The sequence below is a fragment of the Dromaius novaehollandiae genome, chromosome 10, assembly GCF_036370855.1.
Source record: "Dromaius novaehollandiae isolate bDroNov1 chromosome 10, bDroNov1.hap1, whole genome shotgun sequence".
Taxonomy (NCBI): Eukaryota; Metazoa; Chordata; class Aves; order Casuariiformes; family Dromaiidae; genus Dromaius; species Dromaius novaehollandiae.
This window is the reverse complement of record NC_088107.1, coordinates 12,872,463-12,893,874: the sequence shown is the minus strand read 5'-3', so window position 1 is coordinate 12,893,874 and position 21,412 is coordinate 12,872,463. Positions and strand designations below refer to the sequence as shown.

Sequence of the window (21,412 nt, the reverse complement as noted above, 5' to 3'; positions counted from 1 at the left end):
CTAACACTGATCAGACTCATCAAAGGATTTGATATTGGCCTTTTCCTCAACACTGTAAGAGCATGAGCTTGTTTATGGCTCCCCTTAAAAGCTGTGCATAGTCTGTGACTTCATTCTGTGAAGACTGGGTAATTTTAGTAGTTTCACATGCAGAAGCTTTTATCTGAAAAGCTGAGTGAAACTTGAAGGAGGTGACACAGAAAATATGAAATCAAAGGAGAAGTTCTGATGATCTGTGAAAGATCTGTGTTAAAAATGATCTGCCTTGGCTTATTTAATAAATTAATGAAAGAAGACAGATCTTTTACTTAGTTAATTCTTGCATTTAACTGAATTCAGAGGAATAATTTTGATTTGCACCAGCTAAAGCCTTGCCCCAAAGCATAAAGATAAATAAATAAATAAATAAATAAGCCAAACCACAACATACCCATACAGTTGTTCCCTCCATTGACTTGCATGTAGTCAGGAGGACAGATGCAGGTGTAGTTCCCAACAGTATTGTAACATGTGCCAGGTCCACAAATGCCAGGGGTATCGCACTCATTCACATCTAGAGGAGAATAAAAAGGCAGTGAGTGGCCACAGCAGTTTCTCATTGTGCTTCTGAGGATGAAACTGTCTCAGTAGCGCACAAGGCAGGAACGCGCTTGCAGGGGATAACTGAGGGGCTCTGAGGTGATGGCAGATTGAAGCCTGCATAGAAGGGGCGGCCATGGCACAGGTGGCCACGCAGAGCCCAGCTGTGGTACGAAGACGGGAACTCTGGTGTGTCTAGATGGCTTGGAGTCAGCAATCTGGTTTTTGCACCTGTTGCACAAAAATAGTATTTCAGGATCTTGTCCTGTACTCCCAGATCTTGACAAGAACCAAAGCTGTTCCTTGTGGAGTGCCCTACCTAACTAGCAATAGTGCTAAAACAGACTGATTAAATGGTTCGGATCTGTTTGACTGCAGAAAGTGAGCGACATTCCAACAAATGATGACACATTTATTTCATCAAGAGACTCTAACCTTTGTAATAAAAAAAAAAAAGAAAAAAAAGAAAAGGAGTCAAACTAGGAGCTTAAGAGTTCAAGATCATCTCCTTAGCCTTATGATTTTAAACTAGCTTTGACATACCACTAAGAAAAAATATACAGGTAGATTTCCTCTTAAATAGGCAACCATTTGCTGAGCTATGCAAATGCAATATTGATGAAACACTTTTTCTTCTGCCTTAATTTAAGGGCTAAGTCTTTTGCATTTCTGCAGTGCCTGGCACATCATAGGCACTACATTAACATTATTAATGGTCTGGTAGGCTGAAGACAGTCTGGACAGTGGGAAATCAAAGATTTGGGAATTTGTTTAAAGTTCTGTATCCAGTACAACCTGACAGGTGCATGTAATGTGCCGAACATACACTATTGATTGTGCTGGGGGAAGCAAAATTTTTTGAAGCACAACAAATATTTTCAATTGGACATTCAGATCAGCAGGAGAGAAAATAAGCAATGGATAAACGGCACTAAAATATTAACCAGCCCAGCAAACTCATGCAGCAAATTGTTTTTTTATCTGATTGTTTATTTGTTATCCATTAGTGAACAGCTATTTCTAAGAGCTGGTTAGGAAATGATATTTAACTTTTACAAGAATTTTCAGATCTTCCATTTTCAATGAAAATCTAATCATTCTAAACAAAAATTTGCATGTACTTCAACATGGTCAAGAAGTAGCTTTCTGTTTTTCAATGCAAGACTTCAACCTGTTCCAATTTTTCCACCCTCAAGCTTTACACTGCTTGGTCTGGTTATGTTTACTTTAAGAGACAGATTAATTCTGCTGCATGTTGATTTGTCATCACCTTATAAGAACAAAAGCAGAAAACCAGTAAAGTAAAGGCTACGTACCATCACACACTCGAGTCTCTTCATTCAAATAGTACCCTGATGGACACTGACACTGGAAGCTACCAAATGTATTAATACATTTTCCTCCTTGGCAAAGTCCAGGCAGCTCTTGACATTCATCAATATCTATTTGAACATAACCACAAATATTATTTCATTCTATGAAAAAGCAACATTCACTGAAGAATTTCAGAATTCTAAACATGTAAAAAAAAAAATACAAACATTACCTTCTAATATAACTGTAATAGGGTTTGGTCGGAATCCTTCCCCTCCAGGGCAAAGAACCTTATATTCAGCTAAAAACAAAATACATTTATCAACCTAAAATAGTAGAAACATTTTCAGCACAATTATCTCTGAAGATGAATCAGATTATTTTAGATAATTTAAAGTAGCAAAGTAACAGAGCATCAACATTAGGTTTTAGTCTGTAGTATCAACAGCTCCTATTGCATATCATAATGTAAAGTTTTATATGTAACAGCAAACTTATTCAGGAGTGACATCTCACATAATCTTATTGAAAAACCAGTAAAATTCTATTAAGACTTGTGTGTTTCTTCAAAAACCTGTCACCTGCATGTATACAGTAAATGATCACACAAGTATTTGAGCTACCTGGATAAATAAAAAAGACATATCGTATTGTCATGTCCAACCCAGTAAAGCCGACTTACTTGAATTCACAGCTGGGCAATGTTCACAGGGAACCCCCCAAGCTTTACCGAGGGAGCAACAACAAGAGGCTTTGGAAACACCCACTCCGATCTCATTGCTGCAGAAGGTGCCACCATTATCTCCACGAGTTTTAACGTCCAGGTAACAGTTGCCAGATCGTGTATCTATTCAAATTGCAAATAACGTCAAACACCAAACGATGTCAAACAAATCACAACACGTTGTCTCAGGATGATGTTAGGAATTTCAAATACTTTTGAATTTGAGGAGTATTTCTACGCCTACAAATGAGAGCCCAAAAATGTCAGAGAAGTACTGAGCAGTTTGAGCCTAACACTTACAAGAGCATTTCCATTGGTCATGGAAGTTGTACCTAGCCAAGCGACACTCAACACTCCAAGAGCATGGGTGGCTTTACGCCACAGCTTCATTCGCCTGCCATCTTGGGGCCAGCTGGATTTTGGTTTAAGCTCATTGAAATTTAAAATTGTCTCACGCCTGCTCTAAATTGTGGACGGCTGTAACAAGCCCCAAGGGTTTGGTTCTGGCAGCCGGGCATTGCTGAAACACTACATTACTCTGGACACATTCCCACTGCGCTATTAAAACTTCTAAGTTCAGGGCAGTGGGCTGGGGGATGGAGAACCTGTTCCAGCCCTTGTGCATGACCTGTGACTTTATCCCCAAACAGTTAGCACTGCAGCCCCTTTGCGCAACTTCACTTGTAAATGACACAAGGAATGATCCCTTACCAACACATCCAACTCGGGTGGGATTCAGCTCAAAATCAGGAGGGCACTCACAGGTGTAACTACCAGCAGTATTGACACAGGTGCCACTAATGCAGGTTGTGGGATCTGCACATTCATTAACATCTGCAAGAAAAAACAGCAGGTGGTAAACAAACAGTGCGACAGTTCAGACCATCAACATATCAGGCATAGTATGTTGACCACCACAAATCCATTAGTTATCAGATACTGGTGTCCAGGAAGCTCTAAAAAGCATGTGCATATTTTAGAAGTAGAACACTTGTCTATGACAAATTCATCATTTCACGTAGAAAAAATTGTTTTTACTGGAAAACCAATCTATGAATTAAAAGTCATATAAAAGTATTCAAAAAACTTAGGGGAAAAATACATTACAAGTTCATAGTTTATCATACATTACTGTGTACAAGAAACCCACATCTCTGGCTGGGAGATAGGTACAGACAGAAGTGTTATCTCTGCTGTGTATTTCCCCTTAATCTTAATCCAGCGGAACATCAGAGGTTCACAAAGAAGGGGACAGAGGAGTGTAGAGAAGGCCACCAGTCTCCATTTGAGTCCAAGCCCTGCTGATCTCTCTCTCTGTGTTATACAGTGGGGAAATATGAATTTCCCCATATGCAGTCTGATTTTTATAGCTTTGTTAAAGAATTTCCTAGGGACTTGACCATGATACTAACAGAAAATTAAAAGCATCTTGTTCAAAATTATCCTTACCTGTGCAGTTACCACCACTTCTGTCCAACTCATAACCCACTTCACACTCGCATCGGAAAAGACCAGGGAGGTTGTGGCAAGTACCGTAGACACAGATGTTAGGAAGTGAACACTCGTCGATATCTGATAGAAAAAAGAAAAAGAACAGGTGGGTAAAAATATGAGGCTCTCATGTCTTTTTAATATATATAAAGAACTGCAAAAAGGTTCAGCAAACCTGCATCTGGAAGCCAATTGCTCCTGCACACCATGTAACACCAGAAAAAATTTACGTGTGAAATCTACACTTGGAACATAAAGGACCTAATCCGTAACCTTTCATTTGGGCAAAAGGCTCTTTCCAGTGCTACTGGAAGCCATACCAGAAATAATCTGAGTTTATTAATGGGCTAACCTGCTAAGAAGCAAAATTAAACATGGCAGAAGATACTTTACTTTACATGGCAGAAGCTTTACTTATGAAGCTTTAAAAGTGAAGTTCATGCTAAACCAGTAGCTGCCTGCAGAAAGCTGGACTTAAGCAAAGGAAAAGCCTATGCAGAAAGGTGAATTTAATTCCCCTCTTCAGATTTTTGTAAATGAAGATCTTGAGTTGGGCACCTGGAGCTAACTTCTGCGGACCTTTTGTCTGAATCACTGTATCTGATTCAATCTGTAATGACTGCTCTATGCGCTGCATAAAGAATGACTGATCTGGTACAATAAAAGAGAGTGCATGTTTACCAAGGACCTTAAAATACTGCATTTAGTGTGCACATCTGAGACACCAAGGAAAGTCTGTTTTAGCAACAGGAGCTAGGCTCTGTATAAGCTATTTAAAGCTAGCTTAAAGGTTATACTGTTTGAAAGTAAATTGTTTCATGACATTATAAAACTTAATATTGTTTCAGTTTACACAAAAAATTCATTCTCAAAATTTATTTCTCTTTGTAAGTTACTAAAAAAAACCACACAGAACATTTTCCAAGGCAAAAAGCCTATTTATAGTGATGTACTTATGAACTCTATCAAATACCCATTCCTATGAGTTAATAGTATGTCACTTGACATGGGTGCTGCTTCCTGACTGATTTAACTGACCAGTGCTATAAAGCTGCGGATTTCAAATGTCACGAATTTATGACCTTAATCATGTTGACAGCATCTTTACCATTTGATTTTTGTATATGCAAAGCTCTAATGAAGGACTTAGAGTTAACTGACAACTTGCTTTCAAAACTAAACAAATAGCCCTGGATTTTTTTTTTTTTGGTGGCTTTATAAACTTTCTGTAAGGCTTCAAATTCTGATTTTGCACTTCATAGACATCCTCAAAGCACGTTCACTGTATTAGCTACCAAAGCAGCATTTTTCAGCAGGTTTGGACTTGGAGGCAAAGCCTGCAGAGGTCAGTGGGAGTCCTCCAATTGATTATAAGAGAGTGAGGAGCAGGTGCCTTTCTGCATACAAGCTAATCTCCACATGCATCAACACAACGTAATGACTTTTTCCATTTCAGTGATATGAATAAAATGAAGAACTGGCAACAAACTGGCCAAGATGAAATGGTAGTTGAAAAGACCATTTGGATCACCAGTCGGACCCACAAGTAAGAGGTGATAAGATACTGTCCAAAAAACTTCCCTCTTTCTGTAAGAGGACCAAAATAAATCCTAGTACCCAGATGCATAAAACTGGAAAAAGCAACTATTATTGACAATTTACATGCAGTTTTCAATACAACCACAGCTGTAACCAACTGTGATATTTTCAAATGTAAAATATTATTAAGGCGGAATTCGTTGAGTGTTGTTCAAAGCTTACAGAGAATTACCTTCACATGCTTTCCCATCCGGACTTGGCAAAAATCCCATATCACATTCACAGCGATATCCTCCAGGGGCATTGAGGCATTGCCCATTTTCACAGAGATTCAAGTTTTCTGAACATTCATCGAGGTCTGCAAAAGGAAGAGAAAGTGCAAGTTTAATTACAGTAAACATGTTTTCCTCATCAACGCTTGGTTCAGCTGAAGTATGCAGTGTTCCAGCGATTTTTATTATTCCATTAGCTGTGAACACTTGCAGGAGAATCTACAAGCTGCTTACGTATAGAAGCCCATCATACGTATCAGCTTAGAGTATTTTCTGCACATTGAAAAAACAACTTCTAATCAAAAGGAAAATCAGCGAGAGGTACAGACTGCTGAGGTAGCTACAGTTGGTAACAATTGAAGGTAGTACTTAGGGTCAAATTTAGCCTCAGATAGAGCACGTGAATTTTATTATCACTATTGTTTCTATTACAGCAAAGCCTAGAGGCAGCAATTGAAATGCGGGTTTACTGTGCAATGAGCAAACATATGGTTATAGGCAGTCTCCATGCCAAATACAGAAAATACTGATGAAAAGTGGCAACAAGGTGAAAATAACTCGATCAAAATTAAATTGAAGGTTAACAGCTGATGAGAAAAACAGCCTTGCTACTGGACTGTGCTGTCCTTCAGACTGTGGCCCTTATTCTCTAGCCGACATTTTATACAACACAGAAACACTGTACTCGTTGCAACAAAGTCTGGCTGGCAGTGACGGCTTGTAAAAAGCCATGACTGGAAAGCAAAGCTAGTACCTATCAGGGTCAGTGTTGCATGCTTTGGCAGAAGGCTTACATAAGCTTGCATGCCCAAGTTCGAGTTCCAGCTACCTCTTGAATTCAGGAGCAGTAAGCAGTCCAAAAATTAAAACAAAAAAAAGTGCAGAAACTCAGGAAGTGCTCCATTTGAAAGATGCAGTTCCTAGATGCCTGCAAATCACCATATGGGAAATGAACAAAAAGGCCTGCTGCTTGTGAAGGCCACTAAAACAGCTGAATCTGATTCAAGAGTAAATTATATGGAGAGAATTAGCCAGAGTCCCAGTGCCCATTTATAAACTGGAATAATTCAAATTCAGCCTTAAACCTGCTGAGCCAGATTCCCAGATGCCATAAAAGTGCTCTGGCTGATAGAGTGTTGCTGATTTGTACCAGCTGAAAACCTGGCCCAGCAGCTGCCTATCTCATGGCCTTATTCCGAACAGCGTTCCCTTCCATGTGTAGCCTCAACAGTAACACCAAAATCCTCACTGTAATAGCAGAGTTCCTGATGGCTAAGCCTACATGAGCTAATCCGTTCTTCAGAGAAGATGACTGAAGTGTGGGTGGGAAACATCTCTCTAGTGATGTTTTATAATCACACTTTCAGTTGATAGTATTAGGTTTCAGAAGCAGCTACCACCATTCTGCAGGTCAGCACTGTATCCTGACACCATGTGTTCGGATGAGGCAGTGAAGAGGGCAGACAGCGCATACTCACTTGTGGGAAAAACACGCAATTTTAGGCAATTTTACAAAGTAATTTTAATACAAGTGCCCTATTATTCTAATATTAATGTGGACAGCCAATAAACTGGTTTATTAATTGGCCTAATTATACCATCAACTGTTGTTTTAATGTTTGCCACCCACTCCTACTAATGCTCAATGCTCTCCATGCTCACTGAAAACTTGCATTTTAACAAGGGAAAAAAGTGACTGTTTTAGACTAGGTATAATACACAATATTTTCTTTCAAGTGATGGCAATTAATGTGAAATAGAACATGAAAGGTGACATATTAGAGAATAATTTCATTAGAGCTAAAGGCTTCACAATTTTTTTTGTATTGAATCATAGCCTAACTCAGGTTGCAAAGGACCTCTGCAAATCATCTGGTCCAGCTCCTGCTCAAAACAAGGCTAACTTTAAAATTAGATCAGATTGCTCACAGCCTTGTCCACCTGGCTTCTGAGTATCTCCAAGCATGGAGGTTTCACAACCTCTTCAGCCACCTCCTGCAGAGACTAAGCACTCTCCTCTAAAATAGCAACCAACATTGGGAACCACCAGACCTAAAAGTACGCAATCCTCACCCTCTAATTGATGCACACTTTATATTTCAGCTCAGCAGGAATTCTGAGCACAAAATCACAGAATTTTCATTGTGGACATTAATGTGCTGATATTTTTGTTTAATTTGTAATACCAATAAGCTTATCTGCCAGCTGGGTATTCAAGCACGGTACTTGTCTCATTCTTTAGTAAGCTCACCTGTACAAGTGAAGCCATCCCCAGTATAACCTTCTTTACACAGGCAACGGTAAGAGCCCATTGTGTTCTTGCAGTCGGCATGTGGGCTGCACATGTGCGTTCCATTGGAGCACTCATCCAGATCTTTAAAACAAAACAAAACAACAAAAAACCCCAACATTAGTTAAAAAAACCACACCATTAATACAAACTTTAAACAGCGTATGGCACACAGAAGCTCTACTTTAAATAATCTTCCGTAATAAAACCCAAACATATGTGGGGTCATCTGCCTGGAAAAGCAGGTACAGCTTATTTGCAACCCAGCAAAGCTGCCTGACAAGGTTAACTGTGAGTGAGGAAGCCACAGGGCGCTCACCAAGCTAAATCACTTTCACAGGGAGCACCAAGAGACCTCTCCCCGCCTCCCATGAGCCAGAAGCCCCCATCACGGACACACACTCTCTTTCCACAGTCTAGTCCGTTTCCACCATCTCACAAGCCAAACAGCAGATAATGCTGATTTCACAGTTAGCGTGGTGTAGAATTTGTGCTCCAACATACAATGTTAAATTGACCTGATAAGTATGATAACCATTTGTCTGCTCATTTTGTAGGTGTCATATTGCTTTTTCAAAACTGCTGGGACCCAGTTTTGGTCAGACCTTAGAAATACTTATCACTGTGCATGATCCTCACCTGTGCACTTGATGCCATTTCCAATCCATCCAGGGCTGCAGCTACATTTGAAACTTCCCGCTGTGTTTGTACATATGGCATGTCTATCGCAGTTATGGGCTCCAATTTCACACTCATTGATATCTGCAAAAACACGGATACGTTTGAAGAGGGTATGGATCAAACTTTCTCCTATCCAGACTGATATAGGAATTTTTCGACAAAGACAATGTGAACATCAAAGCAAGTCTGCACTTATTTATAACATGGCAGTTGCAAATGAAGCAGAAGAGAAACGAAAATCACAATGAAGGAAAGCAAACAAGCATTTAAGCATACTTCAGATATGCCCTGGCCTACTATCTGTTTTTCTGATAGGTACAAAAAGCAATACTTCTGCTGCAGTTCACCCCAAAGCCCTGGTAACTTTTATAATGGAAGGAGGAAAGTAATCACTTAGGATTTCTCTCTTTTTTTAAACTGGTGCGCTCAGAAAGAGCATGACAGCACAGCCTTCGGGACTAGCATCCGCAAGGATTACCACGGCAGGTGTTCAGCATCCTGGAAGTACGTCTTTCAGGCAGCTTTGCAGTCGGCTGTGGATCAAATTTGATGACTGAGAGCTGGTGTGAGGACCTGTGCTGCCCTGACAACAGAGACACCACTACCATTTACTGGTTTGTATCCTGAATGTATCTAACATGTCTGAGGGACAGAAGTCAACTTTCCTTTCTGCCTCCCCTGGAGTCCACACAGAGGACCCAGGTTGCTCTGCAGTGCCTGGTTGGCTGAGAGGTCCCGGAGGCGACCCTGCTCCCTGGGGACTCCTGGAGCGCCGTGCTCCCCATCCACCACCATGCTATAGCAACGACACCGACGAATATCAGCGTGGCACCACCTGCAAACTCCTCCTAGGTTTATCTCCAAGCAGCTAAAGCCAGGTTCTGCTTTACCGGAGATGGTGCAGAAGGTGGAAGATGGGCTGTACCACTTTATTTAACACGATGGCTGATGGAAGCCAAGCTCATCAGGCATGCAATTTATTAAGAACTCAGGAAACCCAAACACAGTGGAAAAAACTCATCAGCCTAGCAGATAACAGGCAGCAAGCCATCCGGTCTTCAACACATGCATTCTTGCCAGCGTGTTCTACTTCAACACTTGTAATTTTCACCTTATTTTGATTCTCAAACAATGTCAAAATGTATGGACAGGAAAAAAAAGAAACTCTACTGACTGCCACTCTTCTGTGTCACAAAACAGTATTAATACCTCATATAAGCACTTGTAGAATATACAAATGGACAAAGTTTTCATAAATTACTACCGGTAACTAAAGCAAAACCTGCAGGAATTGTCTTACACAGCCAAGCTGTGGATTTTACAGTGCTTTCTGTAACCCAGCTCTCCCTAAACATGTTTTGGTTTTACTTCCATGCAGGCTGTAAACTATCCAGAATTCACATCAAACCACTTGGTATTTATATCACTTTTCCTCAGCCCTCCCACATGCCTTTACTGCTACAGTAGGCCAGATCAACCTATTGCGCACAACACTGACGGAAAGGTCACGAGCGCGGCTCGACTCCACACGCACAACCCAGCTCAGCCCCTGCCTGAGGACACGATTAAGAAAGGGCATCGGCCACCAAGTACGAACCACTGGGTTCTCAGCCCCAAACCTGGAGTCCTCAAGCCATCTACTATGCTACCTAAAAACAATCAGCTCTTTAACGAGGGCAAGGGAGAGGAGCCATAGGGGAAAGGGTCCAAGCAACAATTTAGCCGTCTCCTTTGTGACCCTTTCTTAGGTTGTCTGCCAGCCCTTCTTTAGACAGGCGGCCATATATGCCCATATATGTATATGCCCAGTATATTTTGTCCTTTCGCAAAGGCAGCATGCGACTCTGAGAAGCAAATTACATACCTCTTTCATCCTACAATTAAAATCTCAAGTCCAGTAATTGCTCAAACACACTGGACTTTTTTTTACGTCTATGCAGTATAATTGCATCCAATCTTACTTTTCTGGTTTTCTTTCTAAACGAGACATAACTCTGAATCAAAAAAGTCCAGACATGAATATTCCCATAATTTTAATGCTAAAGTCTAGATACAGATCTAAATCTGGCAGCTGGAATCTACTATTAATAATACAGACTGCACCAACAATCCCAAAAACATGCAAATGGACATTCACTTTTTAAAACTTAAATAAAGGGTCAAGAGCAAATAATCTCAGAGCATATTTGCCTTTAGCATATGCAGAAACTCTTAGGAAGATAACATCACCCTAAACAGGAAACTAGTGTCTGTTAAAAATCTTAAGGGTGGTCAGAAAAAAGCTCATTTTGGCTTGGGCTGAAGGGAAAGACTAGAAAGAATTTCTCGAGGTCAGTTACAGTATACATTGACATAAAACGCCCAGGCAAACACTCCGTATTTTAACCTTTACATGCTTTTAAAAACCAAACTGTTAAACCACCGCTACCATTAAGTTTGCAGTGTGTTTGATTATTTGATGCTTTGAAACATTCAAGCAATCACATGCTTCCTTATACCCTCGGAGCACAACAACACAACACAAATGCCATCATCAGCTGAGATACTTCTGCCAAGAATTTTTTTAACCGCCAGCAAACAAACAGAAACTTGCATGCAACAACTATGCGGCAATGAAGTCACGTGCAGACAAAATAATTTTAAGGCAATCCTAAAAACAATTTCCAGTTCTACAGAAGTGCCCCTGGACGGCGGCCCAGCTCGCAGTGACCCACTGACACCGCGAGCCCTGCCGACGTCTCTCGGGAGAGGAGCAGCGCTGTGACGGAGGTGCTGCATCGCCGCGCGTTCTCGCGGCTCGCGAGCCGGCCGTGTCCCCCGCGGGGGCCGTCTGTGCCTCCCCGGGGCTGCTGGACACGCACACGTGTGAGCCCAGGCCTCTTTTGCGGGATGAAAATTGTGAGCACGAGTCTGTATCAAAGCAGGGGTATTTATAATGGGATCAACCTCCTCAGATATCATCCACCGAAATGCCATTCTGCTTGCTTTGAACAAAATCCTGAAATCCTGCTCAGCTTTTATCCAGGGGAAAAAAAAATTAAAAAAAAAAAAGAATCAATGCTTTCAATGCTTTTTGCCTGGGTAAAGATCAAGTAGGGAATGCAAAATGTGTATCCTAATACCAGCTACACTTACAGGGATGTTGCAGGGCTTACTTCACTGATGCAGGTAAAGTGCTTTCAGATACTTTGATGAAAGCTGATTGAGGTATATAAAACACCATCACTGGCTTCACCCCAGACTTCACTGATTTTCAAAGCTATCTGCACTTAACTCAGATTTTGTTTTGCTATAATCCCTATTCTCTCCTTTCATCATATAGCTGAGTTATAAGCCTAAATTTATTACACTGCAATTATTTCCAAGGCAAAAGAGATCTCAGACCAAACACGGTCCTGTGTAAATGGGGCAGTGAAATCAGGGGAATTTATGCCTGCTTATACTGGAGCTTTATATGGATTTATGCTGCCATAAGTATTGAATTATGACTTCACAGAATGAAACAAAAAGGAGAAGCTGAGCTCTGCAGGGGAAAATTAATTCAACATAAATATCTTTAATAAGAGCAAGAGTCCAGACTGTGCTGCCTGCATGGCAGTACAAACAGTCCTGCCCTCTTCAAACAGCCCTATCTGTTTCCACGTCGTTGTCTGAGGAGCACGGCATTACCCAGTCCGAGCAAAGGCATCACGACCCAAGCAGCACACAGGATGGCACTACACACGTCTGGGTTTCGCACCGCAGAGGCCTATTCCCATTGACTTCAGCGGGATTTTCATTAAAGAGTTAAGGAGTGAGTCACTGATTTATATCAACCTTCCCCTTCTGCCTCAATTATGAGGCTGTGACAAGCCAAGGAAAATAAAGACATTCCAGCGCGAGACTGACACCGCATCCTCGGCTGGTCCCGTTGTGCCCCAGTCCTGCTGCACACATGTTCTCAACTGTGTAATTGCACAACTCCCATTAATACGGAGGGAGTTGTCTGCCTGCAGCAGATGAGAGCACGCGTGATAAATAATATGCACATCTGACATCATAACAATTCCAAGCGCTATGGGGAAAAAAGCTGTCAGTCACCACAGTTTGTTGGCTCCTTCTATTCCCTTCTCTAAACAAATATTTTTTTTCTCTCAAGCCTTTGGGATATAATAAATAATATAATCAAGTGTCTCTCACGTTAATCACAGAGGCATACATTTTTAGAGCTGTGGATGTGCAGCAAAAATACACGCTTCATATACACCTGTGAGGTTGGCACTACGCCTGCAAATGTGGCAACCGGACGAAAGAAATACCAGTGTCTGCAGAGTGGATGCCTATGCAGTCTGTAGTTGTATCACTAAAAGTCAGCCAGAGAACAGCACAAGGACAGTCACTGTATTCTTGCCTACGCTGTGGGAACATCCAAGTCCTTCCTCTGCATTTCAACAGAATGAGAGTGAGCAATAACCCATGAAAATTCACATGTTCAGCACATGCCATGGAGGCCTCAAGGTACTCTCTGTACTGCTCACATTTTCTATCGAGTTTCCCTGGGGCTTTCCTGGTCCAGGAGGATGCTAGTCGAAGTGTGAATTCAGTTTGGGCTCTGCCTCTAAATCAGTACTCTTTGTCAGGAATTATGCAAATCCCCTAAGCATTTGCTGATTTTCAGATTTTTTTGGCGCATTCTGCATATCTGTGCATTTTGTCAGACTGAGGAGCCACCGGCATTTCGTGCCTGGGCCCAGTTCCCACAGGGCACTTCCTCCTCCGGGGTCGTTGCCCGCGTAAATCAGGTGAGTAAAAGGAGGCATGAGGAGGAAACAGTTTTTGGAAGGGAGAAGGTTGTGCACTTCAACTCGGCACTCATCCAGGTAGAAAAATACATGGAAAAATTCCCCTATTCTGAGCTCTATACCTGTAAAACAGTTTTCTCTTCTGGAATTGCTCTTAGATTTTATTCACCACTGTAAGCACCTCTCAGAGTTTCACATGGGGCAATTCAGCTCTTTGCCTGATATCTGTGCTTAGGGCACCAGCCTGGGGTGCAGCATGTTACTGCTGGACAGACGCCTACTCACAACGCGCTCCTTCTGTAATACCCCCATTTGGCGGGCAGCGTCTTAATATTATTATCTTTTGGTATTTGGCCTGACAAAGCCAGCTCCCAATTTCACAAGGGGAAATATGTTTGTTTCACTGATACCAGCACTCTCTTGTGCCATCAGACTGAGGCACAGTGTGTTATTAATGGCCAGAAGCCAAGGGCAGGGGAGACAGAGGCAAGCTTCAAAACGCGGCACATGGGACAAGCTACAAAATGTGACGGACTTGCTTCCCAGCATAAGTGACACGGCTCATCTCTTCCTCTCGCCGCACCAGCTTCCTTTCTTTCTCCAACCATTTTGCTTTCAGCCATGCAAGCACTTAGCAGTGTGCACTCGCTATTCCTCTCTCCATCATCACCACTATTACTGGTGACAGCAAGCAGCATTTCGCTTTTTAACTCCACATCCCCGCCAAGGCCCCAGCAGGACACCTTGCACCAGCCGTTCTCCGACCAGATCAGCGGGGCCCTCACAACGGCAGCAAGGCAGAGCCTGGCCCCAGCCCTCCAGCTCCCACAGCCTGCCGGGGCGAAGCCCAGCTGACTTTCAGAACATCTATTTTTGATACGATGAAAATGAGGCAACTTCTGCCCCAAAGTTCACCTCACATCCAAGCTCCGCTCCAACAGGAACAAACAGGTGGGCCGCACGCACAGCACTAACTGGCTAGGATGGATGGGGGAGGTCAGAGCAGAATTTGTTCCTCTGCAAAAATATTAGAACTAGTAAAGCTAAGGCTCTATGTCAACAGTGAAATATTGCAAATTTACAGGCAACACTCCAGAGCGGTGATGAATCACAAAATACAAATGCAAGTGCCAATACAGGATTTTGTCTCTGCACTAATACATCTACACTTTATTGACAGAAAAAGCAGAAACAAGACATTTATCATAAAGCTGGGCAATCTGGAACTGGGATAGGGGAAAACACTGCAATCTTTTCTCTAGTGGCTACATACCATTGCCTGCATACAAAAGTCTAAAATGAACTGCCCTAACTCAGTCTTGCAGAAGTTTGCTCTGTGAATGGAAATTAAACCATTTGTAGCACGCTGCCTAGGAAACCTGCATCTACAATGTATATTTTTGCATAAAACATTTAAAAAATTTATTTTTGTTACTAAACTCTGTCCACATTCTTACTGAGAACCAAGGAGGCGGGGGGAAACTAACATCTGTGTGGGATGGGAATGTAAGTCAGTGGGTGGATTCTGAATTCTGTTAAATGATTGGGGAAAAAAACATGTTTATTTGTTAAAATGGAAACAATCAGTAATGACAAGGGAGCTGAAATATTTAGACAAAACTGTAATGGAACCCAGAGGACATTATTTAGTTGTTCTCATGGAACAGAGAACCTCCCATTCAAAGCGTTGTAGACATTTTTGTAATTTTTTTTTCCAACAAGAGTTCTTAAAAACTGTGGATGCTTTTGATCTGTAAGACAAGAATTGCACCCTGGAGTCAAGGTGCTGTTGGTAGTGTCCCTTCGCAAGAACAGAGCTGAAGGATGCTCTCATGGTTCCCCATTACCTGGGCCTGGGAACCTCGGCTGTGGCACTAAGGCTGAGCAAAAATGAGGCGGGGAATTCAAAGGTCCCCACCAGTACGTCAGGCTTTTTAAAAGCCAATGCATAAGAATCTGCAACTGCAGCCGCAGTAGGAACTGCATCTTATACTTAGGTCCCTACACACAGTTTCTTCAGCATGAAACCAAGCTAGGAAGCTCCTGCTCTGCTCCCTTCCTTTTCTGAAGAGTTATTTAAATTCAAATGATTCTGGTAATTTGTTTCAAGTGTGGCTCCATCTCAGCTGTTTCAGCACAACTGATACTTCACCTTTTTGTCTTGAATCACCAGCCCTTTTCAAACAGTGAGCTCCTCTACAGCATCTGCTGTGACTAAGAGGTGTCCTGGTGGTTTTAGGAGTGACTGTGGCTTCTGGTGAGTGCCACCCTCCCTGTGACGCCTGCATATAGCCAAGAAGAGCAGAAGCTGGGCTGAGGAAAAGATAAAGATGGCAGTGGGAAGAGTACACAAGGCAGACAGCACCTATCCAGAGGGCTGGGTTTCGCTTGATAAGGTAACCAGGAGGGACAAATTTCCCTGCCTTTCTGTGAACAAAACAGTATTGCTTGGGACATTAGCCACTACCCTGTGTCACATGCTGCCAAAATGGTGGCTATTTCCAGACACTTTCCCAGAAGCCATACCTCCAATTCCTTGTTTGCCTCCAGGAGCCCATCTCCCCCTTTTTTTTTTTTAAACCTTTCTTCTAATAGTTGCGTCACATTTCCTGACTGCTCTTGACCATCACACATCACACTGAGCGTGATCGCTGTGCCATGTGTAACTGATCAGCACAAGGGTTTTCAGGTCTAGAGAACTGAAGGTCTTCACATAAGTTAGCACAGAAACAAAGAACGTTGAAATGTTGGTCTACAGGGTACAATTAGGGATTTCTTGGATTCAGATCAGTTTGTACGGAAGTCAAAGGCAGCTCTCACTAACGCACAACCATTCGTTCAAGGTCCAATACACAAAGTACAACTCCAGCTCTCAGACTGTTCTATGAGAGCTGTAAAAAACAGCTTAATATATTTGGGGCACTTACAGAAGTGTATTATTAACTCTGTACAATAGGGGTAGACTAAGAATCAAAGTTTGTCTCAAAAACATTGCCAAAAATGTGTTTACCCTAAGTCTACATTAAAAATTATATTAAACATATGTTCGCATTCATATTTTGGGCAAAGCCTAAGACTCTCAACACCTTGGCTTGAGACACCAGCACTAGGATTATTAATGTCATGCCCTCTGAGCCTGTATATTTGAACCTCATTTCTGTTAACTGGCAATACATGAAATAATGCAAATTCTGATTTTGCTGAAATATGTCAATATAATGTAGTTGGGTAGCTGTACTGTTGCCACTTGGCAAAAACTGAAAATATACTTTAGCACATACTGCAAGCCATTTGTATTTGCCAAAACAACAGTTGGAATAGATACCTGTTATTTGCATGCATAGTATACCATTAACTAATCCAAACCCTCTGTGGTCCTCAGTAGTCTGTCAAGTTACAGCGAATAGCTTGTTCTATTCTCTTAGACCAACAACAATATGATAATAAGCCCAATTTTCCTTCCAGTCAACATTTTGTCACTTGTTTCAATAGGAGCAGCAGCAGATTGAACACTGCACGACAGAAGTTGAACAGAACACAAGCTCAGCAAATTAGGATAAGAAATATGACATTTAACACAAATAAGCCAGAAGAAGCACAGAGAAGAAGTTCTGAATGCTAGAGAAAAGGACATGCGGAATCACAAGTTTAACTAAATATTGATTATTAACTTTAAAACATACCTGTGCAACCGGTTGTGCCTTTCTTGCCTGAATATCCCATATCACAGTGACAGATAAAAGAGCCTTTTGTATTCTCACAGGTTCCACTCAGACAGATATTTGGATGTAGATCACACTCATTAACATCTAAGAAAACATAATTTGACATTTATTTAATAAAATTCTCAGAAGTAACTAGCAGAGTCTTCAAGGTATGATGTTTCGGTCTACACATGCAAGCAGAAAACTAAATACGTTAGGATTTAACACTGCCATATTAGCATACCTTCTTTAACACATCTTTAATGTCAACTTTGCTTAAAATGTAGAGACTCAAATTCAACAGTATAATCCAAAGAATGAATATGTCTATTCATTCCTACTTTCTACGTATACATGTGTGTGTACATTTATATTTGCATACATACGTACACACAAACATGCATACATCATCTAGTTTTGCACAGTCCTTTCTCCTCACAGATGCTCCAGATTTTTAGCTTAAATGTATTTGTTTTTGAAGTCACACTGCTCCTTGACTCCCACATTTTGTCCTACCGATGAACAGCGCTCACACACAGTTTTGTCCTATTGAGAAGTTTAAATCAGCACTGATGATTTATCGTGCTAGAAATTTTCCACAGTGTCACCCACTAGCAGTTCCCTTCTGCAAACCCTCTGTGATCCGAGCTGCAAAAAAGCTCACTGGAAGAGGACCCAAAGAAATGACACTATAGATCATCCTGTTTGTGTCCCAATCTGGCCTGGGGCTCTGCAGGGACATACAGAGACTACATCTGCATTTGACAAATACAGCCTGTGCAGTGGGGCTGTTCTTACGGTTTGGTGGCCGAGATAAAGTGCAAAAGCAATGTTTTTTAAGTACTGTTTGCCTACTTGGAGGCAGTGCCTTAATGAATCTTTTTCCTTAGTTAAGTCAGATAAAGAAAGATGTACTTTCACTTGCCTATGCAAGTCTTCATGTCTTCAGAAGCCATGAATCCGTCATAGCAAAGACACCTGTATTCTCCTGGGATGTTTGTGCACTGGCCTCCATCACAGATGTTAGGATTGTCTTCACACTCATCAATATCTACAGGGAAAAGTCAGATTAATACATGTTTCAGACATGTTAACTTTATGAGATGCAACCAACCATTTTAATACTCTGATAAGCATGATAAAGATGAAATCCTTGCAAATAACTGAACAGTACATTGCAAAATTATCTTGATTGGTAGGCTCCCCATCTCCTGGTAAAGCCACCGGCAAACATTACTCTCTGACTCCGATGGGAGCAGGAACCAACACTGTAGGTATAAAAGTCACTGACAGAAAAAAATACAAAACCTTTGTCACACCACATGACCACATGCATTGGAGAACCTCGGATACAATCCATCATTGTTGATGCCAATGGAAGTTCTGAAGTTAAATTCAGTGACAAAAATATCAGACTTTACAGTGGTTAAAAATGCCATTTTACATGCAGAATATCTCTATAAGCCTTAAGGGTTGTGACAAACTTGAAACACAGAGTTGAGCTCATGATGGGAATGATTACAATACAAACATTGATTTCACTAAGAGATTTTATGTTTTCTTAGCATTTCAGCTTGCTGGCTGGTCCAGCCATATACTTACATCCTCTAGCATGTAAAATGTTTTGTCAGTTCACAGAACTGGCCATCACTAATTGGGACTGAGTCGCAGAAACAGACACTATTATATTAATGTAGCCATGCCTTTCAAAGTCCCTGGGGTTATGTTAGTGTTTCTTAACTTTCATAGAACTCCTAGAATCTTCCTGTGTCAGCACCAACATATACCAGCAAGAACAAACATCAAAAACTCTGCTTAGTGATTCCATGGGAAAAAATCATCACAAAAAGGACAAGAATCAAGAACACCCTCCGAGAGAAAGGGTGTAACTCATTATCAGACTGGTCTATTGTGGATTGCAGTAATTATGCAGCTGCAGAAAATGAACTCACTTGAAGCTAAAATCTTATGTTCATTATTCTTCTATATTTCTAGCAGCTAGTGTTTCTGTGGCTACACAACTTCTGCAAGTAAGGCGGCTGACCAATCCCTGTTCATCTTAATGAGCAAATAATGTTGGCAAGGACATTAGCCTGGAAATGTTAATTTACAATGGAATTTGAATTAACATGCAAAATTAAGCTGTAGAAATGGGATGATAACCACAGAAATAAAGAACTTTATTTACTAACTTGCCACTGTACTGATTTCGCGGCTAGAGGAAAACCAGCTGACAAAGAACCTGCTGTTTCTCCTAATTGAGCTGATTATTTATGCATAACCTCACCAATTCAAACCTGACCTACTACTGAACTGAACAGAATTCTTACCAGTGCAATTATCAAGAAATATATTCCACAATGGCTTCTAGCCATGTATGATATTAAAGATAAAAGACATGTTCATATAGAGAAAAAACTGAAAATGTGAAATATGTTTCATATACTCAGGTCACAGTGCTACTAAATCATGTACAGTGTACAAACATACAACACAATAAAACCAGACACTGACTAGTACAATGACTAGAAAATGTTGCAAAATACTTTTTTTTCCTTATTTCCTTATTTTTGGGGTATAGGCCAAAATTTTGGCATGCAGATTTTGAATATTCATCATATATTTATATATTCAATTAACATCTCTTCAAGAGAAGGAAACAGCATTTTTAGATACTAAAAGGGTAGTGAAAGCTACATATCACATATCTTCACATATCTGGACATATTCTCAGGTAGATTTTGACCTGACACTCAAAGGTGTCTGGAATTTTCTGCTCTCAATGCATGACAGACATGCAGATATATAATTGATATCTGGCTATGCAAACTGTAGGAAAAACATATGACTAGGATTTAATCACCATTATTTGTACTCACAATTAATTATAGCCACAATCTTTTCTGTATATGCTCAGATAGGTCTGTATAATACTGAAAATCTGGTATTTCATCCCTTCAAATCTCAAATATTGACAATATTTCTTCTTAATAGGATTTTATTCATTCTTGTATTTTATTAAAAAAATCCAAGTCAAATATGGTAAACAGGAAACACTACAGTTTCTCTGTAAGTACAGAATTATCATACTACCAAATGGCTTTTGAAAAGTGGGCAAAATTGATCTTCTAGATCTGGCATAGCAACCTGTCAACCCATCACACTAGTAGCTCCCCACAGATGCAATAGCGTGGTTTACACTACTGAGCTTTCAGCACTATGTTGGACTGTAATTTGTGTCTGGCGTTAAGTACGTCAATATTCCTACTGAAGTCAGCAAACTTATTTAAACATGCTTATGCGTTAACTATTGCATCCAAGTCTTTCTGATGAGAGCGTATGAAAGTCAATAGGTAATAACAATTAATAGCTGACCTATGAAAGAAATTCTGTTTTTCAGAGTCCAGGCTGGATATAAATGTGCAAAAAATCCTAATGCTTTCATGTCACTCACTCAAGTAAGATCTGACTACAGACTTCTAAGGACATGTTTATGGTCAAGTTAACATGTGCTTAAAAACACTGACAGCCCATCCCCTCGCCACAGGTAGCAATTCCCTTCCTTGCCAGAGAAGGCAATTGATTTTTTTTTGCCTTTCCTTTTAACTTTGAAAAGGGACAGATACTAGTTTTCTAGTTCCAAAGTTTTTAGTTTAATAGGTTGGGAGGGTGCTCTAACTGATCCACTCTGTTCCTGGGTTTAGGGATGTCTCTGGCTAGCTAAGGGCAAGCAGGGGTAAAGCAGAAGAGGAATGTTTCCAGCCAGTAGACCAGTAGGGATGTGATCCCTGAGACTGCCCAAATAAACACTCGGCTCATTTGATTTCCAGTCAAGCCAAGAAGGTGCAAACAGAAAAGTGGCTCAGAGGCCCCCTTCTCAGCCTCTCCTCCCTTCCCTCTCATGTACGTATCTCACAGTGCTGTCACTTGGATTCAGATTTTGATCACTGAACAATTTTGATCAAGTGGGGTTTTCTCTCTTTGAAAAAGTACCCAAAATGTCAATGCTGGCAAGCTTTTGTATGAACTTGCCTTTG

The 21,412-nt window shown here is 41.0% G+C and overlaps 1 protein-coding gene across 2 annotated transcripts in view; it reads right to left on the bottom strand.

The window, feature by feature from the left end:
* The window catches only part of FBN1 (fibrillin 1), a 163,756-nt gene that overhangs the window by 33,548 nt on the left and 108,796 nt on the right, over positions 1-21,412 (bottom strand). For both annotated transcript variants that reach the window (XM_064517333.1, XM_064517334.1), the window contains exons 31-41: positions 18,301-18,426; positions 17,355-17,480; positions 8,849-8,971; positions 8,171-8,293; positions 5,880-6,005; positions 4,067-4,189; positions 3,329-3,451; positions 2,576-2,740; positions 2,126-2,194; positions 1,896-2,021; positions 431-553 (exon numbers count right to left, since the gene is read on the bottom strand). In XM_064517333.1, the coding sequence (XP_064373403.1) occupies positions 431-553; positions 1,896-2,021; positions 2,126-2,194; positions 2,576-2,740; positions 3,329-3,451; positions 4,067-4,189; positions 5,880-6,005; positions 8,171-8,293; positions 8,849-8,971; positions 17,355-17,480; positions 18,301-18,426 (1,353 nt within the window). The remainder of the gene's footprint in view (positions 1-430; positions 554-1,895; positions 2,022-2,125; positions 2,195-2,575; positions 2,741-3,328; positions 3,452-4,066; positions 4,190-5,879; positions 6,006-8,170; positions 8,294-8,848; positions 8,972-17,354; positions 17,481-18,300; positions 18,427-21,412) is intronic.